Source organism: Leucoraja erinacea, chromosome 22 (genome assembly GCF_028641065.1).
Source record: "Leucoraja erinacea ecotype New England chromosome 22, Leri_hhj_1, whole genome shotgun sequence".
Lineage (NCBI taxonomy): Eukaryota > Metazoa > Chordata > Chondrichthyes > Rajiformes > Rajidae > Leucoraja > Leucoraja erinaceus.
Window position 1 is genome coordinate 3,687,597 of NC_073398.1, and position 27,772 is coordinate 3,715,368.

The window sequence follows — 27,772 nt, forward strand, 5'->3', positions numbered from 1 at the left end:
ACACTAACACTATCTTACACCCACTAGGGAAAATTTTTACATTTATCAAGCCAATTAACCTACAAACATGTACGTCTTTGGAGTGTGGGATGAGACCGAAGATCTCGGAGAAAACCCACGCCGGTCACAGGGTGAACGTACAAACCCCGTACAGACGGCACCCGTAGTTGGGATCGAACCCGGGTCTCCGGCACTGCATTCTCTGTAAGGCAGCAACTCTGCCGCTGCGCCACCGTGACTGTATTCCACCAAACCTCTCCTATCCAGATACCTGTCTATGTATCTTTTAAGTGTTGTAATTATACCTACCATCTCAGACAGTTCATTCCATATATGCACCAACCTCTGTGTGATAAAGTTGCCCCTCAGTCCCATTTAATTCTTTCCTCCCTCGCCTTTAACCCATGCCCTCTAGCTTTAGACTATCCTACCCTGGGGAAAAGGCTGTGATTGTTCACCTTATCAAAACCCTTATGGATTTTATACACCTCCAAGAGGTCACCCCTCAGCTTCCTACACACCAGAGAAAGGTCTTCAGCCTGTGGTGTAAAATAGTGTTAATGTGCGGGGATCGCTAGTCGGCACGGACTCGATGGGCCGAATGGCCTGTTTCCTCGCTGTAACTCGAAACTAAACTATGCCGCCTCTCCTTAAAGTGCAAACTCTACTGATCCGCGAACAGCCTCATAAATCTTGTTTGCACGCTTTCCAGTTTGATGACTTCCTTCCTATAGCAAGGCATCCAGAACTGTACATAGTACTCTGAACAGCAAGTCCTTCCATACTGAGAATGAACGCTCCACCTCCCCATTGTGAAACTAAACTAAATATGGGCCAGGCAGAGGCAAGTGGGACTAGCTTGGTTGGGCAAATTGGTCAGCGTAGATGAGTTGGTCTGAAAGGCATGTTCGCTCGCTGTATAGTTTTTTGACTCGACAACATCATCCAACATCTCAAAGAAGGATTATACTGAAAAAAGAAAAGGTTTGTAGGTTAATGTGCAGGCAGGAACTGCAGATGCTGGTTGAAACCGAAGATAGACTCAAAACGCCGGACAGGCAGCATCTCTGGAGGGAAGCAATGGGTGACATTTCGGGTTGAGACCCTTCTTCAAATTGTAAATTGTCCCTAGGGTGTAGGATTGTGCTAATGTACAGGGTGATCGCTGGTCAGCATTGACTTTGTGGGCTGAAGGGCCTGCTTCCACACTGCTTCTCTAGAAATAAAAGTACAACATATATGATCACGAGCAGGCTCCTGTTTGGAACAGCAGAGGTGATGGATGCGCAGAGCGTTGCTGTGAGTAAGTCACACGATCTTGGCAATAGAGGGTGAGGTTTGTCACGGGGTGGGGGGAAGGAGGTTCGGCGTGATGTTAAGTCAGCAGCTCAACATCGAGAGAGTGTGGATACACCGCGGAAACCTCTGACAGAGTAAACAAACAAGATAAAGGCGAAAGCCTGGAGAGAACAGGAACTCTGGGAGGAAACGCAGGTTCCACAGGGGAAACTTGTGTCCGGCTCTTTGTAATATTTATAAAGTGCGCAACGGAGCAAGGCCAGGAAAAGCCACATCTGCATGTACACAAACTGGCATTAGTTTATTATTGTCACGTGTACCGAGGTACAGGGTAAACATTTAGCTTGTGTGCTATCCTATTAAATCAAATCATGAGTACAATCTAGACATACACATGTGCTGAACGCTTCCTCTCAGTTCCCCGAGATACACGATCTCCCGGTTGCTAAACACTTTCATTCCCCTTCCCATACCCACACTGACCTTTCAGTCCTAGGCCTCCTCCATTGTCAGAGTGAGGCCCAGCGCAAAACAGCACCTCATATTTTGCTTGGGCAGCTTACAACCCAGTGGTTTGAACATTGACCTGTAACATCAAGTAACCCTTGCTGTCTCTCTCTCTCCATCCCTCCCCCATCATAGTTCTCCGACCAGTTTGACTGTCCTCCTGAATAAATCTTATCTTTGTAAGCCTCGTTGTCACCTTTCCCGAGCTAATAATGATCTATTCTACATTTTCCTTGAGCTTCTTCTCTTTTGTTCTATCGTTTTCATCCATATCTCTGAGTCTCCCCTCTCCCTTGACTCTGAAGGAGGGTCTCGACCTCTTGTCCAGTCACCCAGTCCTTCTCTCCAGAGCTGCCGCCTGTCCAGAGTTACTCCACCATTTTGTGCCTATCTTCGGTGTAAACTAGCACCAGCAGTTCTCTCCTCCACATGTCTATCACAAGTACAACAGGTAAGTACAAAGAGAACAATAGCAGAGTGCAGTATTTAGTTTATAGCTCAGTAGTGTTACAGACAAAATGTCCAGTGTCTACGATGAAGGTACGTTGGAAGATCAGGACTATCTCCTAACCTACGGGAGTACCAATCGGTAATCTGATAACAGAGGGGAAGAACTTGTTCTTGACTTTTGTGGTACATGCGTTCAGGTTTTTGTTTCTTCTGCCTAATGGGAGAGGGGAGAAGTGGGAATGTGCATTGTGAAAAAGGTCCTCGATTTTGTTGGCTACTTTCCTGAGGCAGCGTGAGATGTAGATGGTGCTGATGGTCTTCAGTCAGAGGGTGGTGAATCTGTGGAATTAATTGCTACAGACGGCTGTGGAGACCTAGTCAATAGCGGAGATTGACAAGATTCTTGATTAGTATGGGTCAGGGGTTATGGGGAGAAGGCAGGAGAATGGGGTTGAGAGGAAGAGGTAGATCAGCCATGATTGAATGGCGGAGTAAGCTTGATGGGCCGAATGTCCTAATTCTTCTCCTATTACCTATGACCTTATAGGGGGGAGTCTGGTCTGTGTGATGGACTGGGCTACATCCACAACTCTCTCAAACTTCTTGCAATCTTAGGCAGAGCTATTGTCAAACCAAGCTGTGGTGCATCCCAATATCACAGGGTCACAAGTAATGGAAGGTAACATAGAAACATAGAAAATAGGTGCAGGAGGAGGCCATTTGTCCCCTCGAGCCTGCACCGCCATTCATTGTTATCATGGCTGTTGATCACAATGAATGGCGGTGCTGGTACGAATGGTTATGGATTACGTGCAGGCAGATGAGAGTTTGTTGCAGCATCACGGTTGGCACAGACATTGTGGGCCAAAGGGCATGTTCTTGATAGTTCTCTTCTAATGTTTTTATGTTTTAATAGTATACTTTCTATGGGGCATCGGCAGAAATAGCGTGAAGAATTGATAAACATCCAGAAGATAGACACAAAATGCTGAACTAACTCAGTGGGCCAGGCAGCATCCCTGGAGAGAAGCAATGGGTAACGTTCCAGGTTGAGATCCTTCTTCAGACTAGAGACGGGAAAGGGAAACGACAGATATAGATGGCGATGTAGAGAGATACAGAACAAATGAATGAAAGATATGCAAAGAAGTAACGATGATAAAGTAAACAGGCCATTGTTTGCTGTTTGCTAGGTTAGAGCAAAATATGAGGTGCTGTTCCTTCAATTTGCATTTGGCCTCACTCTGACAATGGAGGAGGCCTAGGACAGAGAGGTCAGTGTGGAAATGGGAAGGGGAATTAAAGTGTTTGGTAACCGGGAGATCAGGTGGGTCCAGGCAGAGGCGTTCAGCGAAACAATCGGCCAGTCTACGTTTGATCTCGCATCTTCTGCGGCTGCAGGAGAAGGTACCTGGGGAGGGGGCGGTTTAGGTGGGAAGGGATGAGTTATCCAGGGAGTTGCGGAGGGAGCGGTCTCTACCGAAGGCAGAAAGGGATGGAGATGGGAAAATGTGGCTAGTGGTGGGATCCCGTTGGAGGTGGCAAAAATGTTGGAGGATTACGTGTTGTATACAATGGCTGATGGGGTGGAAGGTGAGGACTAGGGGGACTCTGTCTCTGTTGAGACTAGGGGGAGGGGGAGCAAGGGGCAGAGCTGCGGGGTACCGAGGATACACAAGTAAGGGCCTCATCTATGATGGAAGACGGGAACCCCCGCTCCCTAAAGAATGAAGACATCTTGGATGTCCTGGTATGGAACACATCATCTTTGCAGGAAGCAGGGTGGGAAGAAGTGTAGTCGAGATAGTTGTGGGAGTCAGTAAAAGATGTTTGTCAATAGTCTATTTCCTGTGATGGAGACTTTGAGGTCAAGAAAAGGGAGGGAGGTGTCGGAGATGGTCCAAGTGATATACATCCATGTTGACAGTGAGAGCACTGCTCATAGTCATTGAGACACAGCACAGAAACCGGCTCTGCAACCCATCCAGACTGCTCTAGCCATCAACCTCCCACTATAATCTTCCCTGTCAACTCTCCACCAGATTGCACCACCACTAGAGACAAATTACATAGGCCAATTAACCTTCCAGCCTGCAAGCCTTTGAGATGTGGGAGGAAACTGGAGCACCCAGTTAAGTGGCATGGAGGTGCTGTAGTGGAGCTACTGCCTTATAGCGCCAGACACCCGGGTTCAATCCTGACTACGGGAGCTTGTCTATACGGAGTTTGTACGTTCTCCCCGTGACCACATGGGTTTTCGCCGAGATCTTCGAATTCCTTCCACACTCCAAAGACATGCAGGTTTGCAGGTTAATTGGCTTGGTGTAGATGTAAAATTGTCTCCAGTGTGTGTAGGAGAGTGTTGATGTGCAGGGATCGCTGGGCGGTTCGGACTCGGTGGGCCGAAGGGCCTGTTTCCACACTGCACCTCCAAACAATCGGAGGAAAGCCATGGGGTCACATACAGGTGCACACTCCAAACAGACAGCTCCTGAGGTCAGGACTGAACCCAGGGTTCTGCTGCTGTGAGGCAGTGGTTCTACCAGCTGCAGGTCTGGGTCAGTGTGCCGCAAGCTCATATCTGCCATTGGGGTTTATGTTGGAACTTGCCTTCCATGTTGGAGAATGTACACTTGCTTCACTGCATTGGTTATGAATCTTAGCCTATGGACAGTAGTACACTGCTGCACAGGGAGTCAGGTCTGAGCACGGATAATATTGTGTAACGATAATGATACACTTAATAGTACATCCTCAATTGAAGTGGTGATATAAGCATGAAATGATTGCAAACCAGGAATGTTTAATGAAGAAATGTTATAGAGTCATGCAGTGTGGAAACAGGCTCTATCTATCTATCTATCTATCTATCTATCTATCTATCTATCTATCTATCTATCTATCTATCTATCTATCTATCTATCTATCTATCTGTCTGTCTGTCTGTCTATCTATCTATCTCTAAAACTCTCATCATGTTTGTTTCCATCTATCTATCTATGCGCGCGTATGTGATCCCGGAACTGCGGCTATAAAGGTACGCAATAGCCCAAAACGTTTGCAGCACCTTACTCACAATTGTCCTGTGGTGGTTTGTGTCAAGTTTCGTTCAGATTAATGTTATATTTTACAACTTATTTCACATTTAAAACATTACAAAATCCCTTAACAGGAAACACTGCAGTAGCAGATGGTGGCACTTCCTGGCAGCTAGCAGCTATGACGTCACAATGGGATCTCATTTACATAAGCTACCGATCAAAGCTACAATGTTGCTATCCCAGGACACTGAGTCCTTCAGGGGAAGGTAGACAAAAATGCTGGAGACACTCAGCGGGTGAGGCAGCATCTATGGAGCGAAGGAATAGGAGACTTTTCAGGTCGAAACCCTCCTTCCGACTGATGTGGGGTTGGGGGGGATGGGAAGAAGAAAGGAAGAGGTGGAGACAGTGGGCTGTGAGAGAGCTGGGAAGGGGAGGGAAATAAGGGAAAAAGCAAGGACTACCTGAAATTGGAGAAGTCAATGTTCATACCGCTGGGGTGTACACTACCCAAGCAAAATATGAGGTGCTGCTCCTCCAATTTGCGGTGGGACTCACTCTGGCCATGGAGGGAGGCCCAGGACAGAAAGGTCGGATTCAGAATGGGAGGGGGGGTTGAAGTGCTGAGCCAGGGGAGATCAGGTTGGTTAATGCGAACTGAGGGGAGGTGTTGGGCGAAGCGATCGCCAAGCCTGCGCTTGACCTTCCCGATGTAGAGCAGTTGGCACATAGAACAGCGGTTGCAATAGATGATATTGGGACACGATAGCGCAACAAATACGGTATTGGTACACGATGGCGATGCAGCACCTTACTCACAATTGGCCTGTGATGGTTTGTGTCAAGTTTCGTTCAGATTGATGTTATAATTTACAAGTTATAAACATTTTTATCTTTACAAGATCCCACATTTGAGAAGGGTTTCTTCAAATCTGCATCTGCACTGGCTATGACGTCACAATGGGATTGCAGCCCTACCGGCTGCAATGTTGCTATCCCAGGACACTGAGACCTTGGCAGCAAATGTCCTTCAGGGGAAGATTCAGCCAGCTTAACCCTGCACATATGCGATTGCAAAGCCTTTAAATTGCTCTCTAAATTGAAAGTTTAATGATTCGATTTGGATAACAAAAGATGGCCTTGTCAGTGGCACCAACATCACATTAAAGAATAAAAATATGTCAGTGCAATTGTATTTTTTCAAAAGCTTAAAATGAGGGAGAGCCGACCTGCACAGGTGGGGGCTATGGGTGAGTGGTGGAATATTGTGTTGGGTGGAACGGGTTGTGTTGGGGAAACGGGTCAGTGGTGGAATACTGTACTTCTCAGTTTAATTTAGATCACGTAACAAATTCAGAAATAGACCCGTGTGTGCATGACGTGGTGCAGTATTTGCATGGTGCAAATGATGTGTGATTAGGTCTGTTTGCTCATTTAACACTGAGCTCTGTGCAAGTCTAACCATTACCTTCACGAACAACACCACCCACTGCGTGCAGCCACGGCTCTTATCTGCTTTCACCGGAGTTTCTCAGAACAGGACTGGCTGTTTGACACCTCCTCCTGAAATTTCATCAGAAGGTCTTGAAATCAGATTGTTGTGGCACTCCCCCTCGCTGTGAGCAGGGGAGGTGTTTACACTTTAGTTTAGTTTAGTTTAGAGATACAGCGCCGAAATAGGCCTTTCAGCCCACCGAGTCAGTGCCCACCGGCACATTAATACCATCCTACACATATTTGAGACGGTTCACAATTATACCAAGCCAATTAATCTACAAACCTGTATGGCTTTGGAGTGTAGGAGGAAAGCGGAACAGTCGGCGAAAACCCACGCAGGTCACGGGGAGAACGTACAAACTCCGCACAGACAGCACCCGTAGTCAGGATCGAAACTGGGTCTCCGGCGCTGTGAGGCAGCAAGTCTGCGCCACCATTGCGCCACCCCTAAGCTTTCTTTGTAAGTGTATCAACATTCTAGTCCCAGGTCAAGATCGTCAGAGATACACACTCTCCCCAACGCCAATCCGTCAATGAAGACAGGGTCATGGAACCGCAGCATTCCTTCCTGAAGTCAACAATCAGCACCTTGGTGGCCCCATAGCAGAAGCGTCCATGTTGCAGGGCTGGAAATTGGAAGTGTTTCGAGCTAATACTGCTCCCACCATCATCTACTGCGATAAGTGTTGGCTTCCGCTGATTGTCGCCGGAAGCTTGCGTCCTTTTCAGGACGGACGATGACGGCGAGGTCAACATTTGTAACAAGATGGACACGAAAAGAAGAAAGAAACACCTTGATTTTCCTTGGACAATTCACAACAAGATTGTTGGCATCATTCCATCAGATCATTATCAATCTCCCTTTGTACCCTGAGTAATTGTTATCTGTTGTCAGAACAGTAACAATGGTAACATTGCCAAATGTAAGGATGGCAACGACGCTGCGTCTGGCTGCACAGTATAGAGTTTCAGTTTCAGTTTCAGTTTAGTTTATCAAGGATAGTCCGAGGGTCATCTATGAGGTAGATAGTAGTTCAGGACCGTTCTCTGGTTGTGGTAGGATGATTCAGTTGCCTGATTACAGCTGGGAAGAAATTGCTCCTGAATCTGGAGGTGTGCGTTTTCACATCTATACAGTTTGCCCTATGGGAGAGTGGAGAAGAGGGAGTGGCCGGGGTGCAACTTGTCCTTGATTACGCTGCTGGCCATGCCGAGGCAGCGTGAGATGTAGATGGAGTCAATGGAAGGGAGGTTGATTTGTGCAATGGTCTGGGCTGCGTCCACAATTTACTGCCATTTCTTGCGGTCTTAGATGGAGCTGTTTCTCAAACCAAGCTGTGATGTATCTTGATAGAATGCTTTCCATGGTGCATCTGTAGAAGTTGATGAGAGTTATGGAGGACATAGAGCCATAGATGATACAATGTGGAAACAGACCCTTCGGCCCAACTTGCCCACACCGGCCAATATGTCCCAGCTACACTAGTTCCACCAGCCTACGTTTGGTCCATATCCCTCCAAACCTGTCCTATCCATGTACCTGTCTTGCTGTTTCTTAAATGTTGGGAAAGTGCCAGCCCAGGGTCATGCCCAACTTCCTAAGACTGCTAAGGAAGTAGAGGCGTTGGTGCACTTTCTTGGTCATTGCTTCAATATGGGTGGTCCAGGAGAAGGTGTTGGTGATGTTAGGAATTCAACCATCTCTATTTCGGCCCCGTCAATGCAAACTGGGGTATGTGTACCGCTTCACTTCCTGTAGTCGATCACTATCTTCCTTGTCTTGCTGATGTTGATTGTGATCTGCCAACGACTAGATCCAGTCAAGGGTCTAATTGTAAAGGGACAAGTGGAGACGCAGTTCCCTGAGGTTGGAGGGGATGATGGTGTTGGATGTCGAGCTGTAGTCTATGAACAACAGAGTATATGTATTTATTGTCAAAGTGGTCCAGTGCAGAGAGGAGAGCTGGTGAGATCGCAGGTAATAATAATAATACATTTTATTTGTGGGCGCCTTTCAAAAGTCTCAAGGACACCTTACAGAAATTAACAAGAGTAAAAAAACATATAATCCGAATAAAATAAATAATAAAGACATCACCAATACACAAATTAAAGACAGAATTCGATCCAAAGACAAAAAAATCAAAAACACAATGTGAAGAGAGAGCAGCGGCAGCTAAACCGCGCCAGCGTCCACTCTCCCTTCCGACAGCCATCTTGGACACAAACTAAAATATTCACTTACACACAAACATCATCCCCCCACAATGGTTACCACTGTGGGGGAAGGCACAATGTCCAGTCCCCATCCCCAGTTGTCCCAAAGTCAGGCCCATTTAGGCCTCCGCTATTGCCTCTATGGAGGCCCGATGATCCTGGCCGTTCTGGCCGGGTTGGAGCTGTTGCCCCGCCGTCGGGAGAGTCCTCTCCTGGAACAGCCGCTTCCTAACCGGAGACCGCGGCTTCCGAAGCCAGAAACGTGGCGACTCTTGTACAATGCCGAGGTGAGGTCCAGTGCATGATTCCACCTGTAGGCAAAACTAAGCATTTCACTGTAGCTACAGTAGGTACATGTGACAATAAAACATCTTTGAATCATTGAATGCCTGGTTGCAAACATGTTGGTAGTTACAGGCATGATCAAAGCCCTGGTTACAAGTCCGTTACAACCCTGGTTACAGGCATAAGTATAGTCTGGTTACTGCCCTGGTCACAGGCCCTTCTCTCTATAGTTTGTATGATCTTTCATCTCTATGGTTGCCTCGAACCTGCAGCCTCCACTGTGTAATCTCCACTCCATCCGACATTAGGGCAGCACAGCGGCTCATCTGGCAGAGCCGCTGCCTCACAGTGCCAGAGACGGGGGTTCGATCCTGAGCTCGGGTGCTGTTTGTGTGTGGGGTTTGCACCTTCTCCCTGTGACCTGCGTGGGTTTCCTACAGATGCTGCGGTTTCCTTCCACGCACCAGAGACGTACAGGTTTATAGGTTGATTGGCTTGGTAAACTTGCAAATTGTCCCTAGTGTGTGTAGGATAGTGTTAGTGTACGGGGATCGCTGGTCGGTGTGGACTTGGTGGGCCGAAGGGCCTGTTTCCACGCTGTTCTCTAAACTAGATTAAACTCCCTCCAGATTTACCACTCACTGACACACCCAGGGTAATTCACCGGAAACCAGAGCACCCGGGATAAATTCACGTGGTCACATGGAGAACCTGGAAACTCCACTCAGACAGCACCTGAGATCAGGATCGAGCCTGTGACTCTGGAGCTGTGAGGTGATGGCTCTACCAGCTGTGCCAGCATGCCTATGCCCACAAAAACGAGCAGGAGATGTTTTGTCCGAATCGGAACCCAGGACTGATGGAGCTACAATGCTGGAAATAAAAGTTGAAATTACGGGAAAATGCACGGCTCCACCTGAGGATAATAATTCCAGTCAAAGACTCCAGACCTGAAGCATTAACCCCCTCCCCTCCCACTAATGCTGCCTGACTGCGGAGTTTTTTCTGCCTTTTATTTCTGGTTAACAATTGATGGCGTGGATATTTGAGAGGAACAAGAATAGTCAGGGAAATATCGCACTCCTTTCAAAAAAATTGCCTAAAACGTTAGGCTCTGAGGAGGAATCTGTTCCAGGCAGAGGATGTGGGCCAATGGAATGAGCTGTCAGAGGAGGTGGCAGAGGCACAATCACTGTATTTAAAATGCATTTGGACGGGCACATGGATAGGAAAGGCGTTGAGATACAGTATATGGCAGGGGAAATGGAGACACAAGGAACTGCAGACGCTGGTTTACACAAAAGGTCACAAAGTGCTGGAGTAACTCAGGAGGTCAGGCAGCATCTCTGGAGAACATGGATGGTTGACCTTTCAGGTTGGGACCCTTCTTCAGACTCCAGCATCTGCAGTTCCTTATTTCTACTTTCCGACTGCCTCTATGTGAAATCTCATGTTCATAAGTGATAGGAGCAGATTTAGGCCATTAAGCCCATCAAGTCTGCTCTGACATTCAATCATGGATGATCTATCTCTCCCCATTCTCGTTTCTTCTCCCCATAAGCCCTGACACATACTAATCAAGAATCTATCTCTGCCTTAAAAATATCCATTGGACTCTACAGCCTCCACAGCCGTCTGTGGCAATGAATTCCACAAATTCACCACCCTCTGACTAAAGAAGTTCTTCATCTCCTTCCTAAAGGAATGTTCTTTTATTCTGAGGCTATGCCCTCTGGTTCTAGACTCTCCCACTAGTGGAAACATCTTCTCCACATCTACTCTATCCAGGCCTTTGACTATTCGGTAAGTTTCAATGAGGCCCCACTCATCCTTCTAAACTCCAGCGAGTACAGGCCCAGTGCCGTCAAACGCTCATCATATGTTAACCCACTCTTTCCTGGGATCATTCTCGTAAACCTCCTCTGGACCCTCTCCAGAGCCAGCACACATCCTCCCTCAGATATGCAGGCCAAAACTGCTCACAATACTCCAAATGTGGCCTGACCAGGAAATTCTCCTCAAGGCATGCCGATTTTGATGACGTTTTTCTCTCTGTCTGAAGAAGTGTCATGACCCAAACATCACCTATCCATGTTCTTAGGATTTGCCTGTCTGACCTGCTGGGCTATTCCGCAATTTGTGTCTTTTTTTGCAGCAAAAATTAAATGAGTGCTGATAGGCATATCGGTGGGCCTGGGTGAGTCAGGCCAGAGGGACTGTGACCATGCTAAACTACTATATGAATGGCAATTGAAGGTTTAACCCGGCACAGAGCTCCAGTCAGTGATGAATGCTGAACCTTGGCACTTGTTGCTCCGGTTATCCTTTGAACTCTCATTGTTAACTTCAAGGTTAATGTCAAGGACAGGAAAGGAAAGGAATTGTTCGGGATTCTTGGAAGCTCGTTACAGACAAACAGGCGTTTACGATTGTGGAGGAAAACACTGCAGATGTTGGTTTAAACCGAAGACAGATACAAAAATCTGGAGCAAGTCAGCGGGACAGGCAGCATCTCTGGAGATCAAATGCAAATTGGAGGTGTCAGAGTGAGGCCACACGCAAATTGGAGGAACAGCATGTTATATTTTGCTTGGGCAGCTTGCAACACAGTGGAATAACTTTTGATTTCTCTAACTTCAAGTAACCCTTGCTTTCTCTCTCTCTCCCTCCATCTCTCTCCCACCCTACTCATACTAGCTTCAAAGTCGTCTGCTATTGTTTGTAACTCGTTTTCACCTCGCCCACAGCTAACAATGGCCTGTTTATTTTTATCATCGTTACTTTTTTGCATTAGTTCATTATTCATTTGTTCTAATCTCTCTACATCACCGTCTCCCGTTTCCCTCTCCCCTGACTCGCTGTCTGAAGAAGGGTCTGGACACGAAACGTCACCTATTCCTTTTCACCAGGCATTTACCATTGTCCTGCATGTCACTATTGGGATGGCTGTTTGCCACCTGTGTTCAGTGTATTTGAATTTACACTCTGTGCTACACTGTAACCTGGTGTTGTGTATCACACTGGAGAGTGTTCTTGCACTCTGTAGGGAAACTCAGCATTCTCGTAAACTGGCGTTGACAGACTCGACTGCCGGGAGGTTATAAATGATCAAATTAGGAAGCCTCCCACTAATAAAATCAAAGGTTTAAAAGTGCCTTGGCTCACTCACACACTGCTGGACTGCGTTGGGGCAGGGAGCATGGAAGTCAGTGACTGGTGAACGAGGGTGTAGATTGTCGACAGGGGGTGGGGTGTCTGTGCCCAGGAGAGGGGCTGAGTCACATATTTCATTATATTTCAAAAATCATTCCAAAAAACAAACAAGACCACGTTGCATGGTTCCTTGAAGGTGGAATCGCAGGTAGATTGGGTGGTCAAAAGGCTCTTGGCACAATGGCCTTCATCAATCAGAGTATCGAGTATAGAAGTTGGGAGGTCATGATGCAGTTGTATAACATCTCGGTGAGGCCACATTTAGAGTATTGTGTTCATTTCTGGGCACCATGTTATAGGAAACGTTGTCAAGCTGGAAAGGGTTCAGAGAAGATTTATGAGGATGTTGCCAGGGTTAGAGGGTCTGAGCTATAGGGAGAGGTTGAGCGGGCTGGGTCTCTATTCCTTGGAGCACAAGAGGATGAGGGGTGATCTTATGGAGGTGTATAAAACCATGAGAGGAATAGATCGGGTAGACACACCGAGTCTCTTGTCCAGAGTAGGTGAATCAAGGACCACAGGCCATAGGTTCAAGGGGAGAAGATTTAATAAGAATCTGAGGGGTAACATTTTCACACAAAGTATGGTGGGTGTGTGGAACAAGCTGCCAGAGGAGGTAGTTGAGGCAGGGACTATCCCAACATCCAAGAAACAGTTAGACAGATAGATGGATAGGACAGATTTGGAGGGAGATGGACCAAACACAGGCAGGTGTGACAAGCGTAGATGGGACATGTGGGCAAGTTGGGCTGAAGGGCCTGTTTCCACACTGTATCACTATGACTCTGACTCTATGACATTAACTGAAAAGACCTGTGAGATGCCAGACCTGGGGTGCAAGCAGACTGGTTCAGTACAGTCAGAGGAATATCTTGTTCAAGAAGGAACTGCAGATGCTGGAAGATCAAAGATACACAAAATTGCTGGAGAAACTCGGCGGGTGCAGCAGCATCAGAGGAATGTCTTCACTGGTGTCTCGAACTGCCTTTGGTAATGTCACAATGGCGCAGCGGTAGAGTTGCTGAGTTACTCCAGGACTTTGTGGATTTTCTTTTGCTGCAAAAAATTAGATTAGTGCAAATAGGCAGCGGTGGCGCAGCGGGTAGAGCTGCTGCCTCACAGCGTCAGAGACCCGTATCCAAACATGATCCTGGGTGCTGCCTGTTTGGAGTTTGCACATTCTCCCAATGACCGCTCTCGTTGTCTCCCACATCCCAAAAATGTAGTTTAGTTTAATTTATTGTCACATGTACTGAGGTACAGTGAAAAGCTTTTGTTGCGTGCTAACCGGTCAGCGGAGAGGCAATACATGATTGCACTCAAGCCATGTAATTATGTGTGGACTTGTAGGTTAATTGGCTTCTGTAAAAAAATTGCCCCTGGATTGTAGGGAATGGATGAGAAAGCGGGATAACATAGAACTGGTGTGAATGGGCGATCAATGGTCTGCATGGACTCGTTGGGCCGAAGGGCCTGTTTCCATTCTGCCTCTATAAAAAGGTCTTTGCAGTAGGAAGACATGCAAAGGCAGAGATGGGATGGTTACTAATAAAAGCAAAACATGCTGGAAACATTCAGCGGGTCAGGCAGCATCTGTGGAGAGAGAATCAGTGTTCATGTTTCAGGTTTGAGACCCTCTGTTGGAATAGGTGGCCACTGAATGAATGACTGAATGAATGAATGAATGAATGATTGAATGAATGAACGAATGAATGTATGATTGAATGATTGAATGAATTATTGATTGAATGAATGAATGAATGAATGTATGATTGAATGAATGATGAATGCATGAATGTATGAATGAATGAATGAATGATGAATGAATGAATGAATGATGAATGAATGAATGAATGAATGAATGCATGCCTGAATGAATGAATGCTTTATTATCACATGTGACATGTCACAGTGAGATTCTTTGTTTTGCATACCTAGGGTTTGCAAAGAGTCAGGACAAGTTCAGACCAGCACCACCAATGGCCCAAGTCCTGATCAGCCGATGATCCGATGGCCCTAATCTGACCGGCCTGTGAAACCACTCCCTCCACACACTTGTCTATCTTCGGTATAAACCAGCATCTTCAGTTCCTTCCTGCACAAATGGAACAAGAGATTCCTTGCTCCTAGGGTATCATAGAAGGAATTGTCCCTTTCGAACGATGAAAGGGAATGGGTTGGAGTGTGCAGGAAGGAACTGCAGATGCTGGTTTAAACCGAAGATAGACACAAAAAGCTGGAGTAACTCAGCGGGACAGGCAGCATCTCTGGAGAGGAGGAATGGGTGATGTTTCGGGTCGAGACCCTTCTTCCGACTCGTGAGGGATAAGGGAAACGAGAGATATATACGATGATGTAGGGAGATAAAGAATAATGACTAAAAGATATGCAAAAAAGTAAAGATGATAAAGGAAACAGTCCGTTGTTAACTGTTTGTTGGGTGAAAATGAGAAGCTGGTGTGACTTGGGTGGGGGAGGGATAGAGAGAGGGAATGCCGGGGCTACCTGAAGTGAGAGAAATCAATATTCATACCACTGGGCTGTAAGCGGCCCAAGCAAAATATGAGATGCTGTTCCTCCAATTTGCATTTAGCCTCATTCTGACAATAGAGGAGACGGAGGACAGAAAGGCACGTGTAGGAATGGGAAGGAGAATTAAAATGTTTAGCAAGCGGTAGATCAGGTTGGTTTAGGCGGGCTGAGAGAAGGTGTTCTGCGAAACGATCGCCCAGTCTGCGTTTGGTCTTGCCGATGTATAAGAGTCCACATCTTGGACAACGGATACAGTAGATGAAGTTGGAGGAGGTGCAAGTGAACCTCTGCCAAACCTGAAAGGACTGTCGGGGTCCCTGGACAGAGTCGAGGGAGGAGGTATAGGGAATGGGTTGTCTGGTGGTAGCTTCTTGTCGAAGGACGTGGAAACTATGGAGGATGAACCACTGAACGTGGAGGCAACCACTGGACGTGAGGATAGGGGGGAAACACTCCTCACTTTAGATGAGGAAACCCAAGAGTCAAGCATCATGTTGGGCACAAACACTGTGGGCCAAAGGGCCAATTCCTTTGCTGTACTGTTCTATGTTCCAAACAGGAAATCTCAACGGCACTGGGCAAACCCATCATCAGAACATATAGTCAGTGCTGGTAAAGGGCGGCAGGATGGCGCAGCGGTAGAGTTGCTGCCTTACAATGCCAGAGACCCAGGTTCAATCCTGACCACGGGTGCGTTCTCACCGGGACCTGCTTGGATTTTCTCCGAGATCTTCGGTTTTTCCCCCACACTCTAATGACGTACTGGTTTGTAGGTTAATTGCCCTGGTATAAATGTAAAATGGCCCCTAGTGTGTGCAGGATAGTGTTAGTGGACGGGGATCGCTGTTCGGCGCGGACTAAGTGGGCCGCAGGGCCTGTTTCTTCGCTGTATCTCTAAACTAAACTGGGAGAATGGAACCATCTCCTTACAGGAAGCAGAGAGTAGGAGGTGCAGTCAAGATAGCCGAGGGATCAGCGGACTTATAATGGATAAAGTGAAAAACAAGTCTGGATTTAGCAACAGCGGATCTCTCGTAGATTTAATAAAGACCTAAATAAAAGTTTCACTGTTAAAAGTCCCGTTAAAAATCTCACAGCTCATAACAGAGGCTGCAGTTATTAAAGCGCTTGAACTTCAGACAACGCATGTTGGCCTTCCAATCTGTATCAGGTGCTGTGCATGAGACAGATTTGTTTTTATATCCGATTAATACATATCATAGGATAGTCGACTAGCAGCAACGCCAGTGAATGCAGCGGCATTGTCGGTGCACTGAGGGTGCAGTAAATCACCCTGGAGACCTGGAGAAAGATGACCTCTTTTTCTCTTGTGATGGCAATACCATAACGCCGGGGGAAGATTTCTTTTGACTTTGTGAAAGTGTAAATAAGGGATTAGTGAGTTAGTGCTGGCGTTCGGTTCAGGACGCGCTGCCGAGGACAAAGAGGGATTGGCGGCGGGCGGGGAGGGAGTACTTTTTGTATCTCTGTCGGCGTCCTATACATGGCGACAGTGGTGGACTGGCCAGGGTACCAGCTTGCCCGATGGCAAGTGGGCCCCTGATGGAGTGATAGCAAGTGATGGCAAGTGGGCCCCTGTTAAATGATAGCATTGTAGCAACCTCCAACATGACACCACCACTCACCACATCTTCCCATCTCCCCCTATGTCTGCCTTCCGCAAAGACCGCTCCCTCCGCAACTCCCTTGTCAATTCTTCCCTTCCCTCCCGCACCACCCCCTCCCCGGGCACTTTCCGTTGCAACCGCAAGAGATGCAACACCTGTCCCTTCACCTCCCCCCTCGACTCCATTCAAGGATCCAAGCAGTCGTTCCAGGTGCGACAAAGGTTTACCTGTATCTCCTCCAACCTCATCTACTGCATCCGCTGCTCTAGATGTCAGCTGATTTACATCGGGGAGACTAAGCGGAGGTTGGGCGATCGTTTCGCCGAACACCTCCGCTCAGTCCGCAATAACCTACCTGAACTCCCGGTGGCTCAGCACTTCAACTCCCCCTCCATTCCCAATCCGACCTCTCTGTCCTGGGTCTCCTCCATTGCCAGAGTGTGCAACACCGGAAATTGGAGGAACAGCACCTCATATTCCGCCTGGGTTGCTTGCGTCCGGATGGCATGAACGTTGAATTCTCCCAGTTTTGCTAGCCCTTGCTGTCTCCTCCCCTTCCTTAACCCTCGAGCTGTCTCCTCCCATCCCCCCGCCCTCGGGCTCCTCCTCCTCCCTTTTTCCTTCCTTCTCCCCCCCCACCCCCCATCAGTCTGAAGAAGGGTTTCAGCCCGAAACGTCGCCTATTCCCTTCGCTCCATAGATGCTACTGCACCCGCTGAGTTTCTCCAGCATTTTTGTGTACCTTCGATCTTCCAGCATCTGCAGTTCCTTCTTGAATGCATTGTAGTTGTGGGTGGGCCCCCTTTGTCTCCTGGCAACCAATATTTTTAGACCCAGTCCGCCACTGCATGGCGACTCTTTGCATACCTTAGAACTTTATTTATCTCAGGAGGGAATACTTTGCGTATTGTCTGCAAAACAAAGAATGTCACTAGACCAAGTGCATGTGACAATAAAATATCAATCAATCAATTTTACATCTCTCTCCATTTTTATAATCCTTTATGACACCTGTGTGAAAATGACTTGCTGATTTGAAAAACCACTTGGAAGCAAGATGTTTAAATGGCATTTTGCATCCTACCACTCCGTACAGTACTTTCCAAATGTGGTCACAGGTTAACATGGAAGATATGCCAGTCTGTTTGCTCAAAGCGAAGCTGAACAAAGGGCAAGGTGATAACAACAGATAGTTGTTCCATGATGATAGCCGAGGGATTAATGTTGCTCAAACCATCTTCCCACTTCTCTTCGCACAACGTAGATTAGTCAGTTCTATCTAATCGGTACAAATGCAGGCAATGGGCATTAAGGGAAAAATCAGTGGTTGCACAAGCTGGCAGGAGTATCCATGGACATTGTTAACCTTCCCTACTCTTCCCTATTCCAACCTGCTCCAAGAAGACCACTATCATCCCAGTACCACAGAAAAACAAGGCAGTGTGCTTTAATATCTGCGTAGGAAGGAACTGGTTTAAACTGAAGATAGACACAAAAAGCTGGAGTAGCTCAGCGGGTCAGGCAACATCTCTGGAGAAAAGGAATAGGTGCTCGAAGGGCCGAATGGCCTACTCCTGCACCTAATTTCTCTGTTTCTATGTGACGTTTCGGGCCGAGATCCATCTTCAGACTGACTCCTAATATAGGTTTGAGGTGATCTTATGGAGATCAGGGTGTACAATGTGGGGCGGGATTGAAGGCGAATATGTCAATAAGCCTGCAGCCTCTCTGGTCAGGCACATGGACTGAGGACACCTTGTCCTGGGAGTGGCCATAGGACATTATTGGTCCAGCCCTCTCCAAATAAGGTAAGGGGAATTATTTTGTCTCAGGATCTCATGGTGACTCACAACAGGAAGCCATAGAGTTATAGAGTGATACAGTGTGGGTGGGAACAGGCCCTTCGGCCCAACTTGTTCACACTGGCCCACCTACCTGCTTTTGGCTCATATCCCTCTAAACCTGTCCAATCCGTGTACCTGTCTAAATGTTTCTTAAACGTTGCGATAGTGCCGGGAAATGATCAGAGAGGATTAACCACAATGTTGTCAGGACTTTAGGGTCTGAGCTGAAGGGAGGGGTTGGGCAGGCTGGGACTTTATTCCTTAGAGCGCAGGGCACTGAGGAATGATCTATACAGGTGTATAACATCATGAGGGAAATAGATAGGGTGAATACCTATCTTTTGCCCAGGAGAGGGGAATCAAGAATCAGGGGGCATGGGTTTAAGTTGATGGGAAATATCTAATGGGAACTGAGGGGCAACTTTTTCATACAGGGTGGTGGGTATATGGAACGGGCTGCTAGAGAAGGTAGTTGAGGCAGGTACAACAACAACTTTTAAAAGGCAATTGGACAGGTGCATGGATAGGAAAGGTTCAGGGGCTAAATGTGGATAAATGTAATTAGTTCAGAGATACAGCGCGGAAACAGGCCCTTCGGCCCATTGAATCCGTGCCGACCAGTGATCCCCGTACACTAGGGACAATTTATAATCTTTACCAAAGCCAATTAACCTACACACCTGCATGTGTTGGAGTGTGAGAGGAGACCCGGGGAGGACATAATCATGTATTGCCTTTCCACTGACTGGTTAGCATGGGGCACCCAAATCTTTTCACTGTACCTCGCTACACGTGACAATAAACTAAACTGAAACCGGAGCTCCCGGAGAAAACCCACGCAGGTCACGGGGAGAACATGCAAACTCCATTCACACAGCACCCGTAGACAGGATTGAACCCTGGCCTCTGACGCTGTAAGGCAGCAACTCTACCGCTGCGCCACCGTGCCGCCCCACTGGCGTGGATGGGCATCTTGGTTGGCATAACTCGTTGGGCCAAAGGACCTGTTTCCATGCTGCATGACCCAATGGCAGGCAGTGCACAACCAAACATCCCATCTGATGCAAAGCGATGAGAAAATGGGCATCAAAGTGCTTCACCTGCAGCAGAAACTGATCTTCACTGGTAGATCGCAGAGTAAAACTGCATTTACTTTTGTGCAAACTGCCCAAATCCTTTGAGTTTTAGTTTATTGCCAAATGTACCGAGGTACAGTGAAAAGCTTTTGCTGCGTGTCAACTAGTCGGTGGAAAGACAATACACGATTACAATCGAGCCATCCACAGTGTACAGATACATGGTAAAGGGAATAACGTGGATAATGTTTAGTGCAAGATAAAGTCCAGTAAAGTCCGATCTAAGATAGTCCGAGGGTCTCCAATGGGGTAGATAGTAGTTGAGGACCACTCTCTGGCTGTGGTAGGTTGGTTCAGTTACCTGATTACAGCTGGAAAGAAACTAACCCTGAATCTGGAGGTGTGCGTTTTGAGCCTTCAATACCTTTTAGCCAATGTGAGAAGGGAGAAGAGGGAGTGGCCGGGGTGAGACTCGTCCTTGATTATGCTGCTCGCTGGCCTTTGCTTTTGTTTTCCGCACACAGAATCAAGTGGAAGAACAACTGCCGATTAGTGTTTGCAGAAACCCTCCAGCCCTTCTCGACGGATCAAAGGTCAGGACTTATCTATTCCCCCCCCCCCCCCCCCCCCCCCCTGAGATTCTGTGAGGGTGTAGGGCAGTAGGCATTGTGGCCGTCGGAATGCAAAGCTGGCTTGCAGTCGCTCCCTGGTTTCTGCCTCAGTCCTTGTTTACCGCTCACACTGTACTTTCCCCACTACCGAAAGTTAACGAGTTTCGTCCAACTTGTCGCTACTGTGTCTGCGGGCTTCAGGCTAAGGAATTCTGTGCCTGACCTCATTGCAATAGGACGACTTCATCCAAAGCGACACTTTGCTGCTTTTCATTTCATTATTTTGTTGACATTACGCAGCAGAGTTAAAGGTAGGTTTCAGCCGATGACTACATTCGTTAGCCAGCATTTTTTAGTGATAAGGAAGCTATGCTGTCATTTCCATTGACTCACTGCTGACAGGAATGCTCTGGGACAGAGCATTAATAAGTCTGAAGAAGTGTCTCAACTCGAAACGTCACCCATTCCTTCTCTCCAGAGATACTGCCTGTCCCGCTGAGTTTTCCAGCTTTTTGTGTCCGTGGTTTAATCCAGTGTCTGCAGTTCCTTCCTCCACATAGGTGAATCAAGCAGTTCATAAGGCAAATGCTATGTTGGTATATTGGTATTGGTGAATTATTGTCACAAGTATTGAGATTACGAGAAAAACGTTGGTTTCCGTGTTATCCAAGCAGATTATAATAATCATGAGTACAAAAGAGACTATACAAGTAGCGCCAAAGTGAAAATAAACAGAATGCAGAATCTTGTGCTTGAGCTGCAGAGAAGGTGGAAATAAAAAAAGTGCAGGGGCCGTAACGAGGTAGATTGGAAGATCGTGAAATTGCATTTGACAGGTCCACTCAAGAGCCTGATAACAGTGGGGAAGAAACTCTTTCTTGCATCTGGTGGTACGTGCTTTCAAAGTGTTGTCTCTTCTACCAGTGGGAGAGGGGAGAAGAGAGAATGACCCGGGTGTGAGTGGTCCTTGATTAGGTTGCCTGTTTTACAGAGGCAATGTGGCATAGATGGGTCAGAGTTTCCTTTAGACTTCTAGACTTTGGACATACAGAGCGGAAACAGGCCCTTCGGCCCACCGAGTTCGCGCCAACCAGTGATCACCCCATACACTTGCACTATCCTACACATTAGGGACAATTTACAATTTTACAGAAGGCAATTAACCCACAAAACTGCACGTCTTTGGAGTGTGGGAGGAAACCAGAGCACGTGGAGAACGTACAAACTCCGTACAGACAGCACCCGTAGTCAGGATCGAACCCGGGTCTCTGACACTGTGAGACAGCAACTCTACCGCTGCGCCACCGTGCCGCCCCTAAGGGGCGCTGTGTAGGGACCTTAAGAGATCACTGGGTCAGGTGGCCAGGGATGAACGCGATTGTAATGCCCCCGTCCCACTTAGGAAACCTGAACGGAAACCTCTGGAGACTTTGCGCCCCACCCAAGATTTCCGGGCGGTTCCCGGAGGTTTTTGTCAGTCTCCCTACCTGCTTCCACTACCTGCAACCTCCGGCAACCACCTGCAACCTCCGGGAACCGCACGGAAACCTTGGGTGGGGCACAAAGTCTCCAGAGGTTTCCGCTCAGGTTTCCTAAGTGGGACAGGGGCATAAAGCTGCGAAATTGGTTTGGGGGTGGGAACAGTGTGGAGATCAGGGAGTGTTGGCTGTGGGCTGATCCATGACGTCACAGAGCTGTACGGTACTGAACCAGGCCCTTCAGCTCGACTCATCCCTGCCGACCACGTCGCTCCACCGACCTTGCTCTACTGCACCTGGCCCATACCCATCCAAACCTTTCGTCTCCGTGTGTCTTATTAATGTCATAATTGTACCCGCCAACTATCACAACCTCTGGGAGCTCGTTCTCTAAACCCACCTCCCTCCTGTATGAAAATGTTGCCTCAGATCTCTTCTAAATATTTCCCCCCTCTTAAACCTGTGCCCTCTGGATTTACATTCCCCTGGCCTGGATAGAAGACAGAGCCAATGCCCCTTATGATTTTATAAACCTCCCTATAAACCCTCCAAATCTGTCATATCCATGTATCTTTATTAAACGTTGCGATATTCCCAGCCTCAACTTCCTCCTTCGCCAGCACATTCCACACACCCACCACCCTTAGTGTAAAAAAGTTACCCCTAAGATTCCTATTAAATCTTTTCCCCTTCACCTTAAACCTATGTCCTCTGGTTCTTGATTCCTCTACTCTGGGCAAGAGACTCTACCTGATCTACCTGATATGGTTCTCTCATGATTTTATACACCTCGATAAGATCACCCCGCATCCTCCATGAAGGATGGTTCCAAGCAGACCATCACAGGAAGGGTTATAGACAAATACGTTCAGTATGTAGAGAGGGGTAGGGCTGGTATGAAGCAAGTCACTGCTTGTACTTCCTCTGGTTGAATCATTGCCTCGTTATTCCTTGAAAGCCTCAAGCAAGCTGCAGGCATCCAGACTCATGTTGACTCACGGAGCTACGGAACCATCAGGCAGAGTTTACAGTGCGTTCAGAAAGTATTCAGACCCCTTCACTTTTTCCACATTTTGGTACGTTACAGCCTTATTCTAAAATGGATTAAATTCATTTTTTTTTATCATCAATCTACACACCCCATAATAAAAAAGTGAAAACACGTGTTTAGAAATTATTAATTCATAATAAATAACTGAAATATCACATTTACATAAGTATTCAGACCATTTGCTATGACTCTCAAAATTGAGCTTCGGTGCATCCTGTTTCCATTGATTATCCTTGAGATGTTTCCACAACTTGATTGGAGTCCACCAGTGTTAAATTAAATTGATTGGACATGATTTGGAAAGGCACACACCTGTCTATATAAGGTCCCACAGTTGACAGTGCATGTCAGAGCAAAAACCAAGCCATGAAGATGAAGGAATTGTCCGTAGACCTCCGAGACAGGATTGTGTCGAGACACAGATCTGGGGAAGGGTATAAAACAATTTCTGCAGCATTGCAGGTCCCGAAGAGCACAGTGGCCTCCGTCATTCTTAAATGGAAGAACTTTGGAACCACCAGGACTCTTCATAGAGCTGGCCGCCCGGCCAAACTGAGCAATCGGGGGAGAAGGGCCTTGGTCAGGGAGGTGACCAAGAACCCGATGGTCACTCTGACAGAGCTCCAGAGTTCCTCTGTGGAGATGGGAGAACCTTCCAGAAGGACAACTATATCTGCAGCACTCCACCAATCAGGCCTTTATGGTAGAGTGGCCAGACGGAAGCCACTCCTCAGTAAAAGGCACATGACAGCCCGCTTGGAGTTTGCCAAAAGGCACCTAAACAAGATTCTCTGGTCTGATGAAACCAAGATTGAACTCTTTGGCCTGAATGCCAAGCGTCACGTCTGGAGGAAACCAGGCACCGCTCATCACCTGGCCAATACCATACCTACGGTGAAGCATGGTGGTGGCAGCATCATGCTGTGGGGATGTTTTTCAGTGGCAGGAACTGGGAGACTAGTCAGGATCAAGGCAAAGATAAACGGAGTAAAGTACAGAGAGATCCTTGATGAAAACCTGCTCCAGAGCGTTCAGGACCCCAGACTGGGGCGGAGGTTCACCTTCCAACAAGACAACAACCCTGAGCACACAGCCAAGACAACGCAGCAGTGGCTTCATGACAAGTCTGTGAATGTCCTTGAGTGGCCCAGCCAGAGCCTGGACTTGAACCAGATCAAACATCTCTGGAGGGACCTGAAAATAGCTGTGCATCAACGCTCCCCATCCAACCTGACAGAGCTTGAGAGGGTCTGCAGAGAAATTACCCAAATACAGGTGTGCCAAGCTTGTAGCATCATACCCAAGAAGACTTGAGGCTGTAATCGCTGCCAAAGGTGCCTCAACAAAGTACTAAGTAAAGGGTCAGAATACTTATGTAAATGTGATATTTCAGTTATTTCTTTTTAATTACTTTGCTAAAATTTCTAAACACCTGTTTTCGCTTTTTTATTATGGGGTATTGTGTGTAGATTGGTGATTAAAAAAATAAAAATTTAATCCATTTTAGAATAAGGCTGTAACGTAACAAAATGTGGAAAAAGTGAAGGGGCCTGAATACTTTCTGGATGCACTGTATAACGATACCTCCACCTCCTTCCACCATCAGGCACCCCACCCACATTTTTTGTTGACATCTCTATCGAGTTTCCCAACGCTGTGGATGTGGTTTGGCGTTTCCAAAAAGGACGCTAATCTCCAGGTCAATTTTAGTTTCATTTTATTTTTGGTTTCTGTTATTGAACACGTCCTCGTATGTTATGAAAAATATTGGATGATGGGGACAAAAGAAAACCCTGCCACTGAAAGTTTAAGAATAAGGGGTAAGCCATTTAGAAGGGAGACGAGGAAACACTTTTTCTCACAGAGAGTTGTGAGTCTGTGGAATTCTCTGCCTCAGAGGGCAGTGAAGGCCGGTTCTCCGGATACTTTCAAGAGAGAGCTAGATGGGGCTCTTAAATATAGTGGAGTCAGGGGATAGGGGGAGAAGGCAGGAACGGGGTACTGATTGGGGATGATCAGCCATGATCACATTGAATGGCAGTGCTGGCTCGAAGGGCCGAATGGCCTCCTCCTGCATCTATTGTCTATTAACTGTTGGCTTTGATTAATAGTGAGATTAAACGAGTACTTACCAGTACGAAGTTTGATCTGTATTTTATGAGGAGTTACGATGAGGGATTACGTGAAGAACCCACCCAGCGCGCAGGCGCGGCATACTTCCAAGCAGCGGTGTGGAATCACAGATAGACACAAATTGAAGTAAAGATAGTAAAGATTAATGAGACATCAGGCTGAGTTTGATCTATACAATGAGGGTGGGAGCGGAGGGCACGTAATCCCTCATCGTAACTCCTCATAAAATACAGATCAAACTTCGTACTGGTAAGTACTCGTTTAATCTCACTATTTTACTTCGGAGTCACGTGAGTGACTACGTGAAGACTTCAAAGGTCTGTGATTTCAAACCGTGTAACAGTTATATCACTCACTGCCGAAAGATCATCGAGGGAGGAAGTGGTATCTAAAGACCAACGAATTTGTTAGTTTTAAAAAACAAAATGTTTATTAACAACAACAAAAAATAGCTCCCCTGGGCTTTAAATTATAAATTTGCGGTTTCTAAAATTCTCTCCGCAAAGACGTCCTTCTCCATCAGCGGTTTGTGGTAGAATTTTTGGAATGTCGATTCCCTTGACCATCCCGCTGCACTAAGGATGTGGTCTAGGGGAACCTGCATCCGCTCCGCCGCTGACGTGGACGCTGCCCTGGTTGAATGGGATTTAAAAACATCCGTGTTAATCCCTGCCGTATTAAGGACCTGTTTCAACCATCTGGATATTGTCTGGCTGGTAACCCGTCCAAAAGGCTTTCTATGGCTGACCCATAAGGCTTTCTCTCTCCCTCTAAGAGTTTGGGTTGTGTCTATGTAATCATAAAGGTGGGTCACCACACACAGCCTAGGTTCTGGAGGGTAGGCCCGGAAGATCAACGGAGAGTTGGATATACCTGGCCTGCTCTGTTTAACCATCCCCGGCATAGTAAAAGTAATGGAATCTGGGGTGGTCACCATGTGGTCCAGACTTAACTGATGTAGCGACTGAACCCTCTGAGCAGAGACAAGCGCCATGAGCATGAGGGTCTTGTAAGTGGACTGTTCCAGGCTCAGGGATCCCACCGGAGGCCAACCTCGAAGGTGTGACAATACTACACTAACATCCCACACATGGGTGTATCTAGGTGTAGGGGGTTTGGTGTTATAAATCACTTTAAGGAGTTTGATAACCAGAGGGTGGGATCCAATACTATGCTGTCCTGTGGGCATAAGGTATGCGGACAGGGCGCTCCGAGCTGCATTGATGGCACTGTAGCTCATCTTTTGGTCATGGTGCAGGTGGGCCAGGAACTCCAGCACATCCGTGATCGAAGCCGTCTTGTAAGATGTCCCTGCTTTCAGGCAGTACTGTTCCCATTTCCTGATGTAGGTCAGGTACTGTTTCTTGGTGGAAACTCGCAGGGATGCCGACATGGTGGTGATTGTTCTCTCTGATAACCCCAATCCCTGGTAAGGTCTGTTCAGAATCTGGAAACCAGGAGGTTCAATTTTTGATGGCATGGATGACTTATGCCAGTTACCGGGTGAGTCAATAATTGGGGGTGGTTGTGAAGGACCATAGGTGTCTCTACCACCATGTCGTGGAAAATTGGGAACCATGGTTGGGTAGGCCAGTCGGGTACGACCAGAATACCTGAAGCTGAGTCAGCTTGTATTTTCTGGAGTACCCGACTGATGAGGCAGAAGGGAGGGAAAGCATAGAAAAAGAAATTTCCCCAATCCAGCGTGAAGGCATCTACCGCTGCTGCCTCTGGGTCTGGTTCCCAAGCCACATACATGGGTAGTTGGTGATTTAGTCTAGACGCAAACAAATCTATATCTGGCGTACCATATTGCTTAACAATTCTAGCAAATAGTTTCGGGTCCAACATCCATTCGATGTTGTCATTGAATTTTCGTGACCTGGTGTCCGCCACTGAATTTAGCTTGCCTGGTAAATAGGCAGCTGATAGCCAAATATGTCTCTCGACACACCATTGCCAGATTATAGTAGTCAATTTGTCGCATGATACTGATTTTATGCCACCCATGTGCTGGATGTAAGATACCGCCGTTGTGTTATCAATCATAATCCTAACATGCACATGCCGCATATCAGATGCATATGCTTTTAGCCCATAAAAGGCGGCGAGCATCTCCAAGAAGTTAATGCCCAGTGTTTGTAGTAGCGATGCCTCTGAGTTAGACCATCTGCCACCTGTGCTGTCTATAGAGTTAGTAGCTCCCCAGCCTAAAGCACTGGCATCCGTTGTAATGGTTATGTTAGGATTGGCGACGGCGATAGGACTGTGACTGTGCCAAATGTTATCCACCCACCACTGAAGTTCTGATCTGGCTTCAGCGGGTAACTCCATTTTACGGTCATAATGCCCCCTATTAAGACGTAATGCATGTGTCCTTGCTCTTTGCAAATTTTGATAATGCAAGGGCCCATATTGGGCAGCCGGGAATGCTGCTACTATAGTACCAATGACTCTGGCTACGTGCCGTATCCTTGGTTGCGGTATTGCAATTAAACGGTTACAGGCTTCTGTAAGTGTAACTTTTTGTCTCTGGGCAGAGTGACAGTCATATGGATAGTGTCAATATTGAAGCCTAGGTAATCCATGTTAGTAGTAGGCTCCAATATGATTTATCTGGGTGTAGAATGAATCCCAAAGTTTCAAGGAGTTGTTTAGTGGCTAAAACTCCTGCGACAGCTAGTTCCCTTGTTCTCCCTAATATGAGAACATCGTCCAGATAGGCCACGACTAAATGTTTTGTTCTCTCAATTTTTCATGGCCACTTTAAAGAATTTTTGTTGTAAATAAATAATCTGGGAGCTGTCGTTAAACCATTGGGCAATGCTCTATACTGCCATAGCTGGCCCATCCAGATAAATTTCAGATATTTGTAATAATCCTTATGAATGGGTACTAAATAGTAAGCAT

At 47.0% G+C, this 27,772-nt stretch overlaps 1 protein-coding gene across 2 annotated transcripts in view; it reads left to right on the forward strand.

Moving 5' to 3' along the window:
* tmcc3 (transmembrane and coiled-coil domain family 3) overlaps positions 1 to 27,772 on the forward strand; it is a 112,142-nt gene that overhangs the window by 26,356 nt on the left and 58,014 nt on the right. The window contains exon 2 of one of the 2 annotated variants that reach the window (XM_055652793.1): positions 20,114 to 20,182. The exons of the other annotated variant lie outside the window; for it this stretch is intronic. Within the exon in view, the coding sequence (XP_055508768.1) occupies positions 20,114 to 20,182 (69 nt within the window). The remainder of the gene's footprint in view (positions 1 to 20,113; positions 20,183 to 27,772) is intronic. 2 annotated transcript variants of the gene reach the window in all.